Genomic DNA, 21,625 nt, shown 5'->3' with positions numbered 1-21,625 from the left:
TTGTGCTGGGAAAAAAATTGGGGTCCTCATTCAAATGACGAAGAAGATCCTACCGGTTGGCCTTTTCCTCCTCTGACAACACTCCCAGCACTTACTTCGCGCACGCTTTCCTCATGGATAAGTTTTCTGCCACGATCTCAAAAACTTGGGCTTGAGGAATGCTCAAGTCATCAGCAATCATTCTGATACTTATTCTACGCTCACTGTTAAGTAAATGTTTCACTCGCTACACATTTTTGTTGGTCTTGCTGGTCGAAGGGCGTCTGGAGCGGTCGTCTTCCTCCACTCTTTCCTTACCTTCTCGGAAAAGCTTGTGCCACTCAAAAAACACCTGATCTACCCATGGAAGCGTCACCGTAGGCCTCCTTAATCATGTTGTGAGTCTCTTTGCCCATTTTACTAAGATTTACTCAAAATTTGATCGCGTATTGCTGATCCAGTAAACGGTCGATGATTCTGCGTGATGAGACGTTTCGACAGGGGTTCGCAGTAAAAGCGACCTCCTCTCTTCAACGGCCGAGAGCCGAATGCCGATTTTCCCCAGCATTCCCAATATCCCCCTTCAACGATCCTGCACGCGCAGACCACCTCTCGTCCGCCCCTTCGCCCAGGAAGAAACCAGTCCTACTACTTTCAGAACAGACCCTGTATATCTTATGTTTAGCCAAGGTTGCAATGACTCATGCAAATCAAGAGAGCAACTATCATAAGAAAAAATAAAATAAAATGCCCATGGTAGGTCTTCGAAGTGACCACAATAAGGGAAGCACAGCCCATGGAAAGCTTGCTTGGGGACAGCAGCATATAAGACATGATTACTTACCATCGCCTGTGTTGAGTGCTTTCAAGCTGAAGTTTGCACATGTAAAGCTCATTTCTGAGCTCGAGGAGAAGCTTGTCCTTCTCATGTAGCATGCGTGTATAGTTCTCATTGCTGGAATTTGCATAAAGCTTGATGCTGCGAGACAACAGGGAACGCTTGTTAACTCCCGTCATCTTTGACATGACGGCAAAGCTTTCACTGGCTCAATTCAAAGGCTTCTAAATCATATTTCTGCATGCTTCGCTTTGTGTGACCGACCTATCGCCCAGTTGCTCCAACGTGACTTCAGATCAAAGTACACACAAACAAGATATATACAAAGCATACATACAAAAAGGTATACACAAAATATACACAAACTTGCCAATAAAATAACCCCTAAGCTGATGAAAATATAGCAACCCTGTGTCTCTAAAATGTTATGAAGGAAATTACATCTGCAAAAAACATCACAGGTTCTTAAGTTTGTTATTTTTCTAAACGTCTGCGGAAGTCCAATTGCGAAAATGTACTGGTTGTGTGTCCTGAAGAGGAGTCTCTTCAAAATACTTTGAGTGGTTATGACTCCGAATCTGGTAAAATGTGAAATACATGTTAAAACACATAGAGTAAAAATAAAAAGAAATTAAACTGCACAGCCAAAGGCACTGAGCCAGATTCTCAGTGTTTATATATGCTACACTTCAAGACACTGTATGCATCCCACAAGCCTGCATGACACACAAAACAAGTGTCATGCTTCCGCAGACAGATTCAATGCGTTCATCATAGGAGTTCTTGAAAATGATGTAGAAAAAAGTTTGTAAAATAAAAAGCATAAAGGAAGCAGCAGAGTTCCCAGCAGGGAGTCTGCATGAAAGCCTAACCACCGTCTGGGCTCCCAGTGACTTTAAGCTCCAAGTGAAACATTCCAGATTGTACATGCAGCTGTCACTCCAATGCAAACTCTGATGTTTCCACAGTGGTAGTGAACACCTCTTCAAACTTGCGGCTGTGTGAATCAACTTTGAAGGGCCTAACCAGTCATCATTTTTCCAACAGCTGCTTGCAAAAAGTGACTTTCAGTGTAAGATGCCCAGCGAGTGCAATTATATCAGCATTTCTACTGCGGTTGCAGTAAGAGTAGCACTGCCCTTATCTGTGCAAACAGTGGAAATTTTCTTTCTGTGTAAGCTCGGCAAGTGAAGCCCCTCCATAATGACCACCCACCTCCCCACCCCAACTCCATACTCCAAAAGCGCCATCGACCCCCAGCCCATCTATCTTCACTCTCCACAAGGCCTCCCCGTATTAGAAGTCCAAGCAACACTGCAATGAAAAAATTAGTAGACGGTTTAGCATGGCTAAGCATGGAATATCGTGCAGTAGCACTAAGGGAGGCACTTAAGGTCCTTACATGCTAAAGGCAGTTGACCTAAAGGCCTTTAGCCAGGTGGCATTTACCATGAAGGCCTTCACCCTAAAGGCATTTACCCTGAAGGCCTTCACCCAGGTGTACCCTTCACGAAGGCCTACACCCAGATGAAAGCCTGTTGCTCACAACCTGGTGGGCAGGTGGACCACCTGCCGGAAAACTGGTTTCATATGTATACAGGGTGTTTCACCTAAGACTTTCTGCAATTTTTAAAAATAAGCTACTTGAATTAGAAGCGCGCTTTTTCTGGCATAGCATTGTCAGTGGTGTAGTACATCATAATTCAACTAAGACGTGCTAACTAGCAGGCTTGTTAACCAATATTTAATAGTTAACTTTTAAACTATTACCGTTGGGCTCCTTAATTATTGAGAGGCATGCAGCCCACCGTAAGTAATGTCCATATCCGTTTTTAGAATTTCGAGAACGCGATTATCCTCGGCGCTGTGGCCCAACAAATTTCGCCTACATCGCGCCAAAATACATGCGGTTTGAGAAGCTTGCAGGCAAAGCAACCTCTCCAGTGAACGCAACTCGTCGAAATAGCCAAAATTTGTTGGGCCACAGCGCCGAGGATAATCGCGTTCTCGAAATTCTAAAAACGGATATGGACATTACTTACGGTGGGCTACATGCCTCTCAATAATTAAGGAGCCCAACGGTAATAGTTTAAAAGTTAACTATTAAATATTGGTTAACAAGCCTGCTAGTTAGCACGTCTTAGCTGCATTATGATGTACTGCACCACTGACAATGTTATGCCAGAAAAAGCGCGCATCTAATTTAAATAGCTTATTTTTAAAAATTGCAGAAAGTCTTAGGTGAAACACCCTGTATATATATATATATATATAACAAAACCTTGTTCAATAAGGTACCCCTTCCCCAAATTGTGGTAAATTTTTTGTGAAAAAAAATCGCACCCGTTACACAAGAAAATGCGGTAAACTGTACTCAGGAAAATGGCTCACAGTGTCTCCTGTTCTCTGCTTCCAAGCTCCAGTTGTTGGCGGAGGACTTTTATCACCTCCTTGCTGGCAGTGAGTTCGTCCTCCTTGCACTGGAACTCCTCCCGTAAGGCACTTGCTTCCCGTTCCAGCTTTAAACAGGAGCAGCACGAAAGGATAAGAGCATGAAAACTGGCACACAAGCAGAAACAACCTTCAATGCAAGCTGAACTTCCTTTTAGCTCCATAAAGGCTCCCCCCCCCCTCCCTGCACAGAGTATTTATCACATAAGGGCTGCATTGACTAAAACAAGAAGTATCAATGTCACGCAAGTTTTAGTTACAAAGATGACTGGTTAAACTTTCTACAAACAATAACAGGCAGGTGTTGGCACTGACATATCCGAGAAAGACCGCTCCAGTCTTTAGTGGCGTAGGACGGAAGGATGCTGAAAATTAAATCCCATGTGAGATGCACACCGAACGTGACAGCTGGGAAAAAAGCCTTAGGGTTCTCACAGGTCGTGCACACAGTTTGAAAAAGAAAGTATAGGTTGTTTTCCTCTCTATTTATTTATTTATTTATTTATTTGGTCATACTGTTAACCCCAGAAGCCATTCCAATTCTTTAAAAAGAAAATAAGCAGGCCTAACTTGGAGACACTCAGAAGCTGCCTACTAAGTCCAAACTGCTTTGAGCTTGTCACCCTGCTCTCTAGCAGATGCTTACAGCATTAAAATTCAAGCCTGTCATGGGCCTTGAGGGGTTATTTATGAACAGTAAGTTGCACTCGTAACTATCATGCACGAAGCAAACATGACAACAGCAGGGTCTAGGTAGTGTTTCTGTGCCAGTTAAGTGTGATATGTCTCCACTATGTCCAAAGCTAATACCGTACATGTACTCAGACTAGCTATCTTTTGGTTTCCTCAATATATAGCCCTTCAATTCAAACAGTTTGCTTGCAGTGTCAACCTCAATGCTAGTAGCAGCAATACTTTGAAGTGATGCGATAACTTCCACATTCATTCGTGCACAAAATGCGAAGCACAAATGGTGGATGGCTGAAAGATACAGAAATCTACAATATATGACTGCCGACTGAACTTGATGAATCACCTCTTGCATCATACCTCTTTGCACTTGCAGCAAACTCCCTCGTGCAGCTTCCGCAGAATGGGTGGCGCTGAAGAGAACATCTCCACTTCCACCCTGGGTCGAGCTCGAAACGAGTCCTGCAGCTTTTTCTTGAACGATGTGAACACCGCTGGCGACTTCAACTTGGAAGGTGACGACGGAATGTCGCAGTCTTCGTACTCGTAACTGTCGTCCTCTTCACTCGTGTAGAAGTGGCTGAGACCTTCTGTTTTTCCTTCTAAAAAAGAAGACAGTATGCACACCTCGATACCATGAGCGATGGATCCCGCAAATATATTTCTCCTCCGCCCACTCACTCACATTCACATGAACACATACCATCCACTCACATCAAATAACGCATGCGTGTGTGAGTGAGCCAATCTGTGTCAGTGAGCCAATCTGTGTCAGTGAGCCAATCTGTGTCAGTGAGCCAGATTCTCACATAAGCTGGGACTGCTCCCATCCCAAATTCGAGAAAGTATACAAAAAAGAGAATTGGTTAAAGCTTATGCGCACAGTTCTGCTGTTGATGTACACGTTACAACATAATAGAGAACAACACTATAAGTACCAAGAAGCAGCTGCTGTATAAACTGTTCAGTCAGCCAATTAGGAGAAAGTAAAAAGAAACTTCACATATAGTTTTGAGGCAAGAGGACACATGAGCACCGGCGAACAAACTGTTAAGCCAATTCAATGAAGGTGAAATACAATTTGCAAATTTCTTAAAAACTGTTGACTAAGGAAAAAAAAAAAAAAACTTTGACAGAAATGGCAAAAAACCTGATGGCATTTCCTATATGCACACTGAACTTCCTAATAAAACCTCTCGTACCTACCTACACAATGGTCCCAATAATAACTCAATAACGTCTAACCTAACAGCTCCCAATCCCTGCAGCTGCAATACAATAGATAGACACTACACTATCTCCTTTTGAATATTAAAATATAGCTACCGTCTTCTTTACTATAAGTTCAACAGAAGTAAAGGCCATACTCAGTCTATCTTGTGTACTTGAACTCCCTCTGTAAAGTCACAGGAGCTGACAGCAAACAAGGACTAAACTTCACGTGCTCACGGTCATTTATACAAACAATGTCATAGGAAGAATTCAAAATGCCCTACGATCCTCATTCCGCTGGGCCAAACATGAACCACAACTTACCATCGACACTTGGGGACCATTGGTGCTTCTTTTGAAATGGGTGCCTGAAGTTGGAGAGCACGGACGACACAGCAGGGGACACTGGAGGAGGCTGTGAGGCAGTGTGCTCTCCAACGACCGTTGTCGGACACTCCACAGGAGATAAGAGCAGCCCCCGGTCAGGATCGTCGCTTCCGGGCACTTCCTCCGCTTGCGGCGGCTTTTTGTGGAGCAGACCACTGGTTGCCTGCGCAAAGCGAAGTTGGCAGATTTCACTTATCCGTGATAACGGTAAATAAGCATACGTTACACACCAAATGCCTTCTCCGAAAGTGCCTGCGCCCATGAGTAAAAATGAGCCGTTTGCCTCGAGAAATTATGCGGGCATAAACAACATGTTTTGTACTACATCAAAAACATTGGCAAAAAAACTGCAACGAAAAAATAAGATGAGGCTGAGGTCGCGCAGTGAGAGGTTCACAGATATATGACAGAAGGATTCTGTAACATACAATTAAGATGAGGATCACATTTACAATACAGCAGGTAAACCTATTATGAAGTGTGCCAGACGTAAGCTAAGTAAAACAAATGGTGTTCATGCCTTCAACACAATACAGCCTTCTTAACAAACGAGACACAGATACGTTACATAAACACTGATAAAACTGAGCGAGTCTAACCTTCTGTTGGAACAGAAAACATCCCCATGCAACCGATACAGGGGAAGCCACTTAATGTGACGAAATCTATGAGAATTAGTTTCGGCCCGAATTTCCGAGACAGTTAAGTAGGCTGCACGAATGACAACAGTGTAAAAAGTTGCAAGAACAATTAGTGTGCTGGAATAAACCCAAGAGACACAAGCAGGAAAAACAAATACTGCATAAAAAGACTCTCTCCAAAATGTTTTTTTTTTTACCAGGAAACACTTGATTGGTAGTGTTTCCCAACACATGAACCGAGGTTCTGTATTTTCCTGCAGCATGTTAACCTCACCCAGGGTTGTGTTCATAAAGCTCCTGAAACATTGCTTGCTATGTTGCACAACTCAGAGGAGGTAACTCAACATTACACCCACAACATAGCATAACAAGCCAAGAGCAATTCTACTCACCTACCACAGGCTACATGTAAAGTCAGGATACTAGTATGCAGTTCACCACAGCAATCCACGACAGACTGCCAACGCAAGACCACGTCTGTGAAGCGAGCGGTGACACAAACATTACTGGCACTCCTCTTCAAAGAGAGAGGGGCGAGATAAGGACGGTCCCTGCCATGCCGCCAAACGATCCTCTTATCACAGGAGGGTGTTATCTTGGAACAGTTTCAACTTTCAAGAATGCAGGTAAGTCGGGAAAGCCTGACATCCTCTAGCCCACAGACTGCCGTTATCTTAGCCAAGTTGTGTGTTCCTCTCGAGCAGTCTTGTATTCCCTAGTGCACGTTTAAAGCACCTTTGTGGAGTACTTCTCAAAGTTTTTGCAATGTAATGAACAGGAGGGCAGGCCACCTGTGAGAGCGAGATGAAAATACTGTGCAACAGTATGGATGTACTGTAGACAAAATGGACCGAGTAGTACACACTAAATTCACAAAAGTATTAATGTCTTTAACTAGTTTAACAATGCCTGACTACAAGCAACCTACAAAATTTTCATGTTGGTTTATAACAAGCACAATACATACCTTAAAAAGAATGAAAAAAATCTGCTACTATAATACTAAATAACGTAAATACGACAAGGAAAGCTTATATTTGCTACGCAAGGAATCTCCAGCATACGCATACAGTTTTCACAAACATCCTCCGCCTAACTTTCGAGCCACCGTGAGTAGATTATTCATATGGAATAATCTGTGCAGTAATCGCAGCCATACAACAGATTTATTCTACAGAGTAACAGTATTTGCATTATCAACTGAATTTTGTCTCCTGTACAGTCTGTAAATGACCCATAGACCTCTTTGCAGCTTCGCATCGCCATCTGCAGCCACATTACATTCTCTCCTGGATAAGGGCACTGCTTTTAATTATTAGGGCCTTAATTTGGGATTACCTCTTTCCTATCCTGTGCCAGCTGCATTAAACCTATCCACATGAATTTCCTAACCTTATCTCTCAGTCTGATTGTCTAAGCCCCCAACTACATTTTCCTTCCCTTGTAATACTGTCATCCCAACAGGTTATCCGTTACCTGTTCTCAACACTACATGTTTAGCCCATGCCTACTTCCGCCTCTTGATCTAAGCTGAGATACTGTTAACTGAAGTTCATTCTTAAACCCGTGCAGCTCTTTTTTCTACCTCTCAATATTACTCTAGCATTTTACTTTTCACATTTTACTTTTCAAAAGATAAGTACAGTGTCATTAATACAATTTCAAGCCTTCTTGTGAGCCTCCAACTTCTTACACCACAGGTGAGATACAGACTATCACTGCTGACGTGTTGCTAAAGACAAGCATTGGTGATGTTATCTACTCACAGGAGGAGAGTATAAATGGCCAGGGAACACATGTGAGTTAATGATATCCTAGTCAAAATCAAAAGGAAGAAATGGACATGGGTAGGGCATGTAATGTGAAGCAATGTCAAATGGCAACGGAGTGGATTCCAAGAGAAGGCAAATCTAGCAGGGGCAACATAGAAAAAATTAGAACAAGATTATGAAGTTCGCGGGGACAGTTCGGTCGGCGCATGACAGGCTTAACTGGATATCAGTGGACGAAGGCTTTTGAATTGTAGCAGACTTAGTTTGGCTGACGACAATGATGATGACGGCAGTGGTTGAAGTGTTTTCTAGTGCAGACGCATACCTGTGAGGACGGACAGGTGTCCGAGACCGAGCGGCTGTTCTTCAGGGTCAGGTTCCTCTGTAGGCTGTGCGCCCGGCGGTAACGCTGAAGTTCCTGCAGCCAGTACAGGCTTGCCTGGCGGTCTTTGGCCTCCAAGTGGTACTGCCGCTGAGGCGTGCTGAGGAAGAAAGCCATCAAAAAAAAAAAAAAAACCGAACTAATAAGTCCAGACAGTGATGGTGGCAGTGACCATTCAGGATAAGGGTGAACGTAGGAAGAAGGGCTGGCCACAACTACTGCTTTGCGCACGTCTCGCAGCTGAACAGCGGCGGGAGGAATGAAGAGTGGAGAAATAATAGATAAATGAGTCATGACAGATAAAGCGAAGGAGAGGAAACAGAAAAAGTACGAAGTTACTTCCCCGTATAGAAAAGTAAATAGATTTACACATCTGCACAAACACTACAAGTGGATGAGTGTCCCATCATGGTTCAGTCACTTCAGAGAAGTCTGGGCAGGATGCATAAAAAGTTTCAGCTGCACAGTGATAGGGCAGTGACTGATAAAGGAACAATGACCGGCTGAAGACTGGTTCATTGTTTGCCCTTCCTCGCTTATTGTTGCAACTCACGAGCTTCTACCTTTAAAACATACTTGAATCCCATTATACGCCTTCAAAAAAGGGCGTTACACATTTTGACATTCTCCAACAGTCACCAGCCAAGCCGACCACTACCAAGAACTCAAAATACCTTTCATGCTTGTGTTTCAGGTCAAGGTGTCAAAGACAGTCTACAACATTGAGTTCAACAACCATCCACTCACAATCCACATTTTTACTGCGCTTACCATGCATAGGAATGCAAGCAATCTAAACTTTATTCTTCATTCAACGCACAACCTTTATGGTCAGCGACTGCTGCAGTTCTACGTAGATAAAATTTGGAATGACATCCCACTTGAAGTCAAAATATCTAGCAGCTTTGAATGCTCTGTAAAAAGAATTTTTTTGTCAGTAATATGTAGCAGCTACAAGCAGTATATCTTATTTTGCTTGTTTGTTTGTTTTTATCTTTTTTTCGTGTTACGAATGGCACGCATTTGCACTGTTTGGACTTCTAACCTATTGCTGTGCTGCCAAGCATGCGTGACTATGGGCCCAAACTAGCTTTGGATATGGTCCCATCAGATTTTGATGCAAGATTTATGGGTTGAATAAAGCAAATAAATCTCTCTCTCTTTCCCAGACTTGATCAAATTTTTTTGGCTTCTCTATTGCCTTCGTGCAGTTTGGCAGGGCTGCGGAAATAATCTCGTTCCTTCATGCCGTTCAGCAGGGCAGCGAAAATTGTGCACGCTATCTCCTATCGCATGCTTTGAAGCATGTCGTTCCCAACAACTGCACACCCGATCCTAATCTTTTTGTGCAAGTGCTCAGTTCACACACTGATGACGATGAATCGCTAAAGGAAATCTCTCCGTGTTTTTGACTCTCAAGGAACTCAGCTATCAGGTCTTGTATTGCCACAGCGGCATGAAACACACTTTACTTGTCCTTCTTGTAATCATGTCATTGTACTGACTTCAGTTTTACAAAGAAGTGGAGGTTTGGCTTTCACATGGTCCCAGTGTGAAGACTCACAGTGTATGAAAACACATGGCGCGTGGAAAAGTAAATTTAATGACGGCACGCAATCCTTTGGTGAAACAAGAAAAGCGTGTGAGGACACACCGGATTTAAGACTACACAGTGGCCAACAAAACAAAATTGCTATGGAGGAGAAGTTAGACACATGTACGCATGCAAAAAAATATATATATATTCCACTCTCCTGCATAAGGCTGAAACTCTTTTTCTAGCTGCGTCAGTTAATATAGCTTCAATATGACATCCTAATCAATATCAAGAGGAAGAAATAGGCTTGGGCAGGGCATGTAATGTGAAGGCAAGGTAACCGCTGGTCCTTAAGGGTAACGGTGTGGATTTCAAGATAAGGCAAGTGTAGCAGGGGGCGGCAGAAAGTTAGGTGGGCGGATGAGATTAAGAGGTTTGCTGGGATACGGTGGCCGCAGCTGGCAAAGGACAGGGTTAGTTGGAGAGGCATGGGAGAGGCCTCTGCCTTGCAGTGGGCGCAGTCAGGCTGATGATGATGATCATGATGATGACTCAACAGCACCATCACATGCAAGGTAGCTATTAATGTGCCCATACTTACGCTAAACGCCTCTTTAAAGTAGCAATGTGAGAAATAAATATGGTATGTGACAACAGTTTCATATCTCAGAGCTAACATGCATCTCTCGCTCTCTTGTAGCAATGTAGTTCAGATGCATGAGAGCACAGAGACTCTATGCATGAGCTTAAGGCATAATTTTATACTTTTGTACTAATTACAGCACCTTATTGACACTTTTCTTCAAAGGAGCAACATATCGCCCTCCTAAGGTGTTGCCTCAATGCTCATTTGAAACCCTCAAAGGGAAAGATGTAGGTTCACAAAATTTCCTACTTTTTAAATCAATTAAACACACTAAATACTTACAAATAGATACACGACAAACAGGTGCATACATATTGGCACAGATAGTTTTTGCATACAGCTAAACACAAGTTTATATATAACTAACAGTACAGATATATGCATGCATATGTAGCTGCTAAAGCTGATGCATAGGCCTCTGACAGCTGTTTGATAGAAAAGCCTACTTATTTGTTAATAAAACGTACTTGTAATCATCCGTATCAAGCTAAAAAAATATGACAGCTCACTGCTTGCAGGATAATTCCTGTTATTTTCTAAATTCCACTTCAGCAATGCTGCCTGCAAACTGAACTGACTAAGGGTTTGTCTTTATTACAGGAAGAAGACAAAAGGGGCTGCTTGAGGCTGAAGTTATTGCTGATGTGCATGCTCTTTTTCGATGATGCATTAAAATAGCACTATGAAAAAAGAGTATTTACCTCACGTAAGGAATCTCTATAAAACTGCAGCCACTGCAAGTTAGCAGAGAATAAAGAAGCTGCGTTAAAGTCAGCAGAACATGAGGCGTCTCGTGTCGGGTTGGAACAAGCAAAAATCCTACAGGTATACTCGGTACACTATCGAAAAGCAAACGGGCCGCCAGAGACTAAGAATTTTCTTTTCTTTAAATTTAAACAGTGCTAAATTTTTAGACGAATACACAGACAGACATGACAGGACGGGACGGACAGGACGTCTAAAAATGTCTAAAAATGGTCTAGAAATGTGTAAAAAAGACTGTACAACCATTTTTTTTTTCGGTGTACCCGCAAGGTGCGGCTCGACCAACCCGTACAGATCGAATAAATAATTCAAGGAATGTCGACGACGGAGCTCGCTGTTGCTGCTGGTGCAACGCGACGGCAAAACGCAGATCTCCACGAAACGCGAAACACGATCGTGGGCGTCGATGACAAAAAAACACGTTCGCTTCCCCGTCGTGGCGTCAGTACCTGCGCTGTGCGGCCAGTCTGGCTACGAACGCAACCCACCCCGTACACGTTGCTGTACGAGCACCTCGGCGATTACCGGAGATTAATTGAAAACGATCGAGCGGCGGATCCCATCGCTCCACGCTGTTATCAGCAACGCTGAACTTTTACTGACAAGGGAGGGAGGCGTTAATTTGTGCCCTCAGCCATGCACGCTGTACAAAGGTCGGCGTAGGGCGTGCTGATATTTTCACTAATCTGTCTGCCTGGCATACAATCACGGATGAAACCGATCACGATCACGACGTTGTGGCACTGGTACACGATGATCCTCTACACAGCTTGATCCAACGCGTCAGATCATTTCACCCTGGAATTATTTCTGTTCTGATCGCTGTGTCACAGTAGAGCAGCTGGCATGAGGTGAGGCGAATGAGACAGAAGTAGGTTAAAGCGGCGTGGGCTTGCACGCTAGAACGCCTGTCAAGTCAGATAAAGAGAAACCGTTTCCGCGAGTGTCATGCAGTCTGCATGTGGAGCCCGGAATGAGCGTCGAACAGGTGTGGGATCGTCATCTACCGCGGAACTCACCGGATTACGAAGACTCCGGGCTTCTCCCAGTTCGTCACATCGAGGTAGAAACTCGCCGATTTGATGTCGATCTCGCCCAAGGGGTTGGCATCGTCCGGGTCGCGATAGTAGTACAGCTTGCAGTCGCTCTCGACGAACTCGAACCAGCGTCGCTTGTAAACTTTGACGAGGCTCGTGCTGCTCAGCTTATTCAGGTAGCCGCACAGCTGAACGCTGGGCGCCGCAGACCGTGACGACGCTGTCGGCGGCGGCGGCGACGTCGACTCGTCGCCGGCGATGCTTTCGCTTGCGAGTGCGATCACGCCACCGGCGCCGTCTCCGCCGCTGCAGTCACCTTTGTCACTGGCCATTTCGGGCGCATGCCTCGAGGCAGCGACCGGGGTAATCGGAGACGAACGTCGTCAGGCGAGAGGATGACGGATGTGAACGGAGGTAGCGAAAGTGGTTGACCATTCAAGCCGCGACACAACAGTCAGCCGTGCCGGCTGCAGGACGCGATCGCGTCGGCACGCGGTCACAAATTCAAACTTTTACCGGTGGGAACGCCGTGATCCTTCGATGCAAGGGGTTTTAGGACGGGCCGTCGCATTTTGATCGGCTCGAAACGAGCCTAGACTGCGCTACCGCGTCAAGATCCCCACGATCGCTCCCGTGTTTACAACCGCTATGCACACGCCCACGTGCATTAAGTAGAAGAAGCCATGCGGTTCACAACAAGAAGAAGGTAGCTTCGTATCCGTACTCACCGTTCTTGACGATCTAAATTATTAAAAACGGGAACAATAAAATACTGTATTAAAATATCAAAGGTAATATGTTGAAAACATCTATTTTTGCGGCGGACGAGTTGGAGTTTAGTGAACCTCATAATTGCGTCGTTAATTCTCACTGTTCTTAGCATGTTTGTTTACGCTTAGATACTTTTTAGCATTCTAAAAAATACAATACTAGTACAGTAGCGTCAACATTAAAAGCAAGTTGGAGCCTGTCTTGAAACTTTGCAATTCCCGTTATGCGAAACCGAAACTGCTCTGCGTAATGGTGCTGTCGCTAGGACTGTTTCCGAAACCGAAACTTTTGTTAGCTTTGTTCGGCATCGAAACAGCTGAAATGCAGTTCCGGTTTTCAAAGCTCTATATCTACGGAGTATATAATGCGTATATTATGCCGTTTCCGTATTTGCTTTAACAGGTTGAAATTTAGGTGTTCATCAGTGAAGCAAAAACAGAATAACGTAGGAAGGAACTGAGTGGAACTAACGTACAGGAGACACGTCATGCAATACCTGTCTTTCTTCGCTCTCCTCGCTTTATGTGTGCTATATATTTGCGTGCCGTGTGTAAGGAAATGTGCAAGACAGCATCGCTATTAACTAGGAAACGGGTAATGTTGGAGCGTCAGGACTTGCGCACTTGGTAAATCGCGAAGTAAAATCGGCGTAAATTTGTATGGGAGTGGGCTCAGCAAACTTCTTTCCGTTGGCATGGAGTTGTGAGAAACTCTACAGGTAAGAGAGCTCAGAAATGTTGGCCTTTTTTGTCTCTTTTATTCACGCTATGCTTGGTTTCCCAGGCCTTAACAATTAAATATGAGAAAATTGAAAATTCTGCCATTTGCATATTGTTGCTGTGATTTTACGTAATTTAAGTTAGTTTGTGAGGGGACAAAACTCGTGTCCTCAATTCGGCTATGTCCTGTCGGAGTTGGAAAAATAAGGTTGTAATAAAACTTCAGTAATTGACGTAGCAAGTCCACATAAAGTGAAAGTAAATATGCAATTTTTCCCCCCGCTTTAAAGAACTCCCGGGTTGCCGAGCAAGTAATGCGAGTAGTGGTCGTTAGGGCACCTTTATGTTGTCCTAAAACATTTCTGTTCGGAACGTACAATAAGAGCGGAGAAATCGAAGATACGGTATTTAGCTACGTTTAGGGGCAGAAAGAGAGCAATCTGAATAAGAAAAAAAAATTAGTGGAACGTTGCTCCACGGCAGATTGAGAGAAAATCGATATTGGCATGACACGTATAATGCTAAGCCATAGTGCTAAGCACAGACAATCAACAGCCCATTGCGGCAACAATGTAAATTCCAAGGAGAGGATAACGTAGCCGGGCGTGATATGCAGTCCTGCGGCGGGTAAATGATTATAAATTATAATGAATTTTTTTCTCTTATGCTCTTTCGCGGTTTCGCTTTCAAAAGCCGAACGATGACTGTGACGTCATGACTCAGTCCCTGGATCAGATCGTGGTAGTAGTCGAGAAAAAATTGCTGAGGCTCAGCTTGGCTAAGCCTGGGGAATGCGAAGCATATTAGTGGCTAGGCTTGGTAATACATGGCTTTCCTTGGTTGAATACTTGGTCATTTTAATACAACCACTAGAAGCCTTCGTCGTGGGGGAAGACAACGGCATGGCTACAGCGGAACGCCGACTAACCCCGAGACGCGCGTTGGGTGAGCGCCTGGATTACCACGGAAGCCGCGTCTGCCTGCCCGGTGGAGCGAGCGTTTCACCTACACCGAGTGTGAACGCGCGTTCGAAATGCGCGGGAATGCGCGGGTGTGGCGGCTAGGGGTCCCACGGCGACGGCGCGAGGTGGAGGCTAGTACACTATAGTGGAGGCTGGCTCTCTCATCCGATGTCACGTGGTGTGACGTCACGGTGTCACGTGGCGCGACGGCTAGGGGTCCCACGGCGACGGCGCGAGGTGGAGGCCGGCTCTCTCATCCGATGTCACGTGGTGTGACGTCACGGTGTCACGTGGGGGTCCCACGGCGACGGCGTGAGTGGTAGCTCTAGCAATATGCTTCGCATAAAAAATTTCACCTGTTGCTTACGAGCAACGTTAGGCACTAAAAGGCTAAGGACACGTTTCCGATTCGGCGGAGTAGGCGTAACTCGGCTCCGCGCTAATTGGTCAGCCTACAGTGACGTCACTTCAACGCACCGTGGCAACGTGCGGCACAACATGCTGATAGGTCTTCATGCAGCGATATCACTGCAAAGCACCGTGGTTAACGAGTCACGCATCGGAGTTCATACACAGTGACGTCATGCGAACCCTGCCAGCAAAAAACAAATGATAGTTAATGAAGTGTATTATGTTCACCCCCTCAATAGCTGTAGCAAATCTCGCGTTACACAGCGGTAGTCATCTTTTTTTTTTCTTTTTGCGTGAAAGAAAGTAACAGTCCAGTGCTAATTCCGATAAAAAATATTCCGGCCAGGTTGGAGGGGCTATACCGCCATCTGTTTAAACCTGCCCCCTAATTTAATTTTTAAGTTAGCCTAATTTAATTTGGAAGTGAGCCGCAACCGATATACGTACTGTCCCCAGAGTGAGGATACCGCTCGAAGTGCTTTACCAAGTAACGTTCCGGTATGACGTGAATTAAATGCATTTTCATTGTACCCCCAGGCGGGAAGCATATATGCATTGCTTGAGAATGCTTTCACAATGCTCGCGCGTGCGTTGATGTTCGTGCGCTAAACCCGGCAATTCATTTCCCGAGCGTGCCTTTGGCTGGCGGCTATGGATGGCCATCAACGTTCCATCGATCGCGAGGAACGCGTTCGGATCTATTTAGCGAGCTTTGTGCGGAAGTGCATTTACGCTTGCGCCGCGCTCCGCGCATAATGAGGGAAGAAAGGTATTTGCTGGCTGCGCGTGTTCACTCGCATACATTGTTCCCACGAGGAATGCGCCCATGTACCGCCGGGCGCACGCGCTTGTCAAGGCTGTACGCCGGGCCTTTCGCCACCGCGGCACGAAACGCACCGAAACAATGAGGAACTCGGTAGATGACTTCTGGTCGGAAATCGTGCGCCGAGCGCTGTATAGTCGACGCGCCGTTGCCGAGTACGTGTGCACGCAGTATTCGCTGATTGGAATCTGCGTGCTAGTATGCGGGTACCCAATACGGGTGGCTGAAAATAAACCGGAGTCCTCCATTATACGGCGTACCTTCGTAGCGTATACAGCGTTGCTTTATCTTTTTCTCGTAAAAATAAATCTACCAGGGCTGGAAACCTTAAAGAGCAGTAATTGTCTAGCTCTTGGTGGAATTTGACAAGCATCTGAAAGACTCCGTCTGTACCCTTCATCTCCCTCACCCTAAGATGGACACGGCCCATCTTCTATCGAAGATCTGGTTCCTGTCCGTTAAGAGACAGGAAGGGGGCGGAGTGGGTGAGGGAATAAACGCAGGTTAATGACATCCTAGTCGAAATTAAGAGGAAGAAATGGGCTTGTGTAGGACATGTAATGTGAAGGCAAGATAACCGATTACCCTTACGAATAAGGGACTGGGTTCTAAGAGAGGGCAAGCGGGGTGGCAGAAGATTAGGTGGGCGGATGATATTAAGAAGTTTGCGGGGATACGGTAGCCGCAGCTGGCAAGGACAGGGTTAATTGGGGAGACATGGGAGAGGCATTTGCCCTGTAGTCTCAGGCTGGTGATGATGATGACGATGATGACGCCAGTATCACTCCTGCCCGAACTAGCGCTGTCCTTTTCGCTATACGGAGGCCACTCAGTCCTGATCGACCAGCGTGCCCTTGTGAGCTCCAGGACATATTCTGGGCCTCAATTTTCTTTTGAAAGACAATATATTCTCTCTCTCGTCAACCGTGCGGTGAGGGAAGGGATGAAGAAGATAGTGAAATAAAGTAGAGAGGAAAAGGCGTCGTAGCTGAGGGCTCCGGAATAATTTCTACCACCTGGTTTTTTTAACGTGCACTGACATCGCACAGCACAGGAATGTCTCTTGTGTTTCGCCTCCATCGCGCATTACGCCTTGCCGCAGTATACTCTCACGACGAAGTTCCAAACTCGTGGCCAGAGTAGCGACATTTCGATGGGAGCGAATCTCAAGAAAGCACGCGTGTACCAAGCAATTCCAACTCTCTTGGACATCACTTTTAACTGCGAGGCAACTGCGGAATATTGCAGGATATACTCTAATGAACAGGCAATCTTTCTGTCTCCTTGTCTTTCTGTGTTTGTTCCTTTGCGCCATTCAAAATTTTATGATGAACCAACTAGCCCAACAACAAGTACTTCAGCAAGTACTACATTGATGGGTGCAGTCTAATCTTCCTATGCGTAGCAAAACCTTGCTTTTGAAGTTTTTCCTGCGTTTTTACTGAGTAGTTAAGGATGACATAGAAAGCCTACGAGGCGCGTTTCTGACTATAAAAATAGCAAAAAATAACGAGTGTCCCGAAAGGGGAGCTGATGATATATAGGGATTGTAATCGTGCAGTCTCGCGATATGCGAAAAACCGAGTTCGTAAACGACTCCCCGTTGAAAAAAGCGCTCGTCCAGAATTTCATGGTATGAATGCCCTGGAACAGCCGGGTGCAGTAAGTTATCATTCAGTGGCGCGCGCAGACGACGCCGACAACAGTTATAGGCAGTTGCAGCCGTAAAATTCGGCAGTAAGCGCTGCGTGATAAATTTGAAGCGTACTAAAACACTCGCAGGACAGTTACTACACTCGGTAATGCGCTATTACAGCCCCGCGGTTGTGGATGATTTATGTGCTTGATCTCCGTGGCACCGGCGCTGAGATTTTGCGTGGGATGCGCGTTTGGCTGCGGCTCCAGGGAGACCTGCCCCTGAGTGCAGCTCCAAGGCACTGAAACGAGCTAACTGATGCGGTGGCGAACGCCGTCACTGGTATCAATGGTGGTGCCGTCACTAATTCTGAGAATCAGTAAGAGGCCCTGGAGCGGTCACTTTAGTGATGACGTCACGAATGTGCAAACCAATCAATAAGTACTCCTTCTCTTTCATAGATGCATTGATCGCAGAATTCCTCATAGCACTCCTGGCGCAGTGGCGCAGTGGTTAGGCGATACGCCATGGTCCGGCAGGTGGCTGTTTCAAACGCGGCCACCGGTAAGGCTTGTGAGAGTTAGGTTGCTCTTCCCGAGCTTCTTTTGTTTCTGGAGGGGGGGGGGGGGGGGGCAGTCTATCTTTCGACCAATGAACTGATGTGCAGTGTTGCGATGGACATGTGGTATAAATGCACTGAATTTATTTGAATTAATTTCACTGCCACTTTCCATGGTATCAGGTTGCCCACAACACGGTGGGCAGGTGAGCCGCATGCTTTTTCGTGACGCGTAAGGACGGACGCCAGCTTTTCTCGTGAACGGGACTTCTAGAGCTTCTGCATTAAAAGCGCCGTCATGCATTGGTCAGTGGTCATGTCATCTGCGAGTGGTCACGTGACCTTGTTACGTGCATCACCACCGACGCTGCCCAAACGGCAAATGAGCCATTAACAGCTGCGCTGTAGGAACGGATAGCAGGCCTCGCGATCGAGACAGCCCGTGATAAGTTTTATTGCCCGGTGTCGGGTTCTAGCAGTCACGTGGGGCCGACTTAGATGTGCCTCTTCGCGCGAAAGGCCTCGTGCCGAAGGAAAGCCGGTGTCGGCATTGCCGTCGGCGTGACAAAAAAATTAGGACTGGTCGATTACAAGAGGTCCCGTAGATGGCGTCAGCCACATCAGCGGTGCGTAGGAAACCCCTGACCCTCTTGCCCTAGGGTTGCGAGTCAGGCAACGCTACCTCTATGCCAGGCTGACAAGTTCGTACGGCTTGGTTAAAGCGGGGCTTTATCTGCACACCCAACAATTCTGGACAAAAGCATTTTTGAACGGGAAGGAGTTTACGAGCCCAATTTTTTACATATTGTCAGATTTCAAATTAACAGTCAATGTACCCGCAGCTCTCCCGTGGGCAGGCTTCCCTATTTTGCTTTTAAAGGTGCACTGAAGAGGAATCTGAACTCGTCTTTTTGCCGCGGGAACTCAATCTGCACGTTCTGAGCATTCTTAGAAACCTCGATTTATTGCCCTGTGTGGCTGATTTTCCTAATTAAATCGAATTAACGTCCGGCTCCCGCCTTTTATTTTTTTGAATTCTCCCTCGTACGGTGGGTGGAGTCGACCAACGCGCCTTTCAACCAGTCCAGCGGCGGCTTGCCGCTCTGCCTTCGGCGGAGTAATACGTAGTAGTCCGTAGAAGCAAATAGTCCGCGCGTATTTTTATTTCTGCGGGCTTATTTTGCGGCTATATTATCTGCGAATGAAACTATTTATTCAGGAAACCTAAAAAACAAAATAAAGCGAAAGCAAAGCCTCCACGGAGCTGGCTGCAAGGCACTCCACGCTTTGGTCGACTCCGCCCACCGTACGAGGGAGAATTTAAAAAAAGGCGGGAGCCGGACGTTAATTCGATTTAGTTAGGAAAATCAGCCACACAGGGCAATAAATCGAAGTTTCTAAGAATGCTCAGAACGTGTAGATCGAGTTCCCGCGGCAAAAAGACGAGTTCAGATTCCTCTTCAGTGCACCTTTAAGTGTCGGCCAATTCTTATTTTTCCTCCTTGTGTTTTCACTGGTCGGCAATTAAGGAGTAATCGTTGATTACCTACCGGCTTAGTGTTCTCTTGCGTGATGTCATTTTTGACGGGTGCAGATAAAAGTTATCTATCTCCCCCCCCCCCTGTACGAGTTTCATGCCAGCCTGCTGGAGTTTCGGGGATTTTTTTTTTTAAGCGCAGAAAGACAGCAGAGGAAAAAATGAAGGTTTTCAGAGTTTCGTATGCGCTCGCGTCGCTGACAGCCACCGTTGACCGGCGGCAGTATTCTACGTTCTTCCAACGATAGGTCGATATAGGCCCGTTTGATTCGCCTGATGAAACTGGTTCTCGAGGTCTTCGCTATGCGTTTAAGTGGTGCAACATGACGCCCTCTGAACGATGCCATTCGTTTCAAAACGTGCAAACTTCGTGCAGGGCCATTCCGGTAAAACTGTGCCCCTGCTCAGTGGTCAGTGCCGAAATCGTCCAGATCATGCAGATGCAGCCGCCACAGAAGCAGGCGACGATGGCTTGCGCGGTAAGAGACTCAAGTTATTCCAATCGCCGAAGATACAGGTGCTCGTCTCGGGCCCGACGTACGGAGCGTCACTGGGGGCGTCGACAGAGAGGCGTTTTTCCTTTAGACCAATAAAGCTATACCTGCAGCAACAATACTGTGACAGTGCGCTGCGCGTCTCCGGAGGTCCACTGTCTTCGCCGGCATCTTCCTTTTTTGAGGCACCCGAAGGCGCTTGAGCAAGAGACTGTATGGCACCACAAACCGTCGGGTGTCAGGGGCCAATTAGGGGTCCGAATGCCTACAGCCTAGCCGTCATCTTTAATTCGCATGCCGACAAGCACTCAGCTGATCAAGAGGACTGGCGGTGATCTGTTTGAAATGAACGGGCCCATTCGGAGAGCGGGCAGGAAAAAACCGCAGCTCCTTCCGTTCTTCCCTCCCTTCGGACTAAGCGGCGTTCGGCAACGCTGTGGACATAAGCACCTGCGCCACATTGGAGAGGGAGCGCGCGGGCGGCGGCGTCGGCTGCCTCCTTTCCGTGGACGCCTTGGTGACCTGGAGCCCAAACGAGAGATCGGAGCGTGGGATCCGAGTCTCGGCTACAATTTTGGCAAATGCGATAAGCTAGGGGAGTAATTTCCCCCGGGACCCGACGCCGACCAGGACTTCGATTTCAATCCGGTTTACACTTTTAAGGAAATCTGCGATTATTACAAATCCACGCACCAAACTCTTTCCATCCCGTGCAAAGGGCTGGGGAAGGTCAACGAGCGGGTACTCCTGCGCCTGCTCACCAACACGATGTTGTGCCCGGCAACTCTGCAACATTTCGATCCTCAATTCGACGGGCGGTGCTCACACTGTGGGGAGGTGTCTGACACCTACCACATGGTGTGGGCCTGCCAGCAGAACCCATCCCTACCCCCTATCCCAAACCCCACCCGAGAGGACTGGGAGGCGACCCTGTCCGTTTGCTGCACCCTCGAGGCCCAAAGGGCTGCGGCAACGGCAAACGCCAAAAGGGCTGCGCGCCCGGGCTGCGGCAAACGCCAATGGGGTGCCTGACTAGGCATCCCACCTAGTGGTTGTAAGGGCGTGACCCTTCAGGTCATGACCCCCAACACCTCTCCCTATGATTAAATAAATGTTTTCACCACCCACCACCACCCACATTGGAAAGGCCAGCCCGAGATGTTTGCCGGGACGCAACTGCGACTGCACACCCCGCTGGAGTGATCCAGGCGCCGGCAGGCGGGGAAAAGAGGCCGGCGGGAGGTCCGGGAAGCACTGGGGATGACGCAAGCACTGGCGCTAAAAGAGGGGGGGGGGGGGGGGGGGGCGAGATAGACGCTCCAGCCTGGAAAAAGGGATCGCCCAAATGGACGAAGAAGCAAGGAAAGCGAGTCAGG

General features: G+C 46.7%; 1 protein-coding gene across 1 annotated transcript in view; it reads right to left on the bottom strand.

Moving 5' to 3' along the window:
• LOC149365959 (TBC1 domain family member 2B-like) overlaps positions 1–12,993 on the bottom strand; it is a 163,122-nt gene extending 150,129 nt beyond the window's left edge. Inside the window, exons 1-6 of the mRNA XM_089547445.1 lie at positions 12,320–12,993; positions 8,296–8,452; positions 5,495–5,720; positions 4,319–4,560; positions 3,209–3,336; positions 824–958 (exon numbers count right to left, since the gene is read on the bottom strand). Coding sequence (XP_089403571.1) covers positions 824–958; positions 3,209–3,336; positions 4,319–4,560; positions 5,495–5,720; positions 8,296–8,452; positions 12,320–12,669 — 1,238 coding nt within the window. The 5' untranslated portion in view covers positions 12,670–12,993. The remainder of the gene's footprint in view (positions 1–823; positions 959–3,208; positions 3,337–4,318; positions 4,561–5,494; positions 5,721–8,295; positions 8,453–12,319) is intronic.
• Positions 12,994–21,625: the final 8,632 nt, after the last annotated feature.

Source organism: Amblyomma mixtum, chromosome 1, assembly GCF_055824585.1.
Source record: "Amblyomma mixtum isolate Tamu chromosome 1, ASM5582458v1, whole genome shotgun sequence".
Taxonomy (NCBI): domain Eukaryota; kingdom Metazoa; phylum Arthropoda; class Arachnida; order Ixodida; family Ixodidae; genus Amblyomma; species Amblyomma mixtum.
Note: the sequence above shows the minus strand (reverse complement) of the source record. Positions and strands in the feature narration are given on the sequence as shown.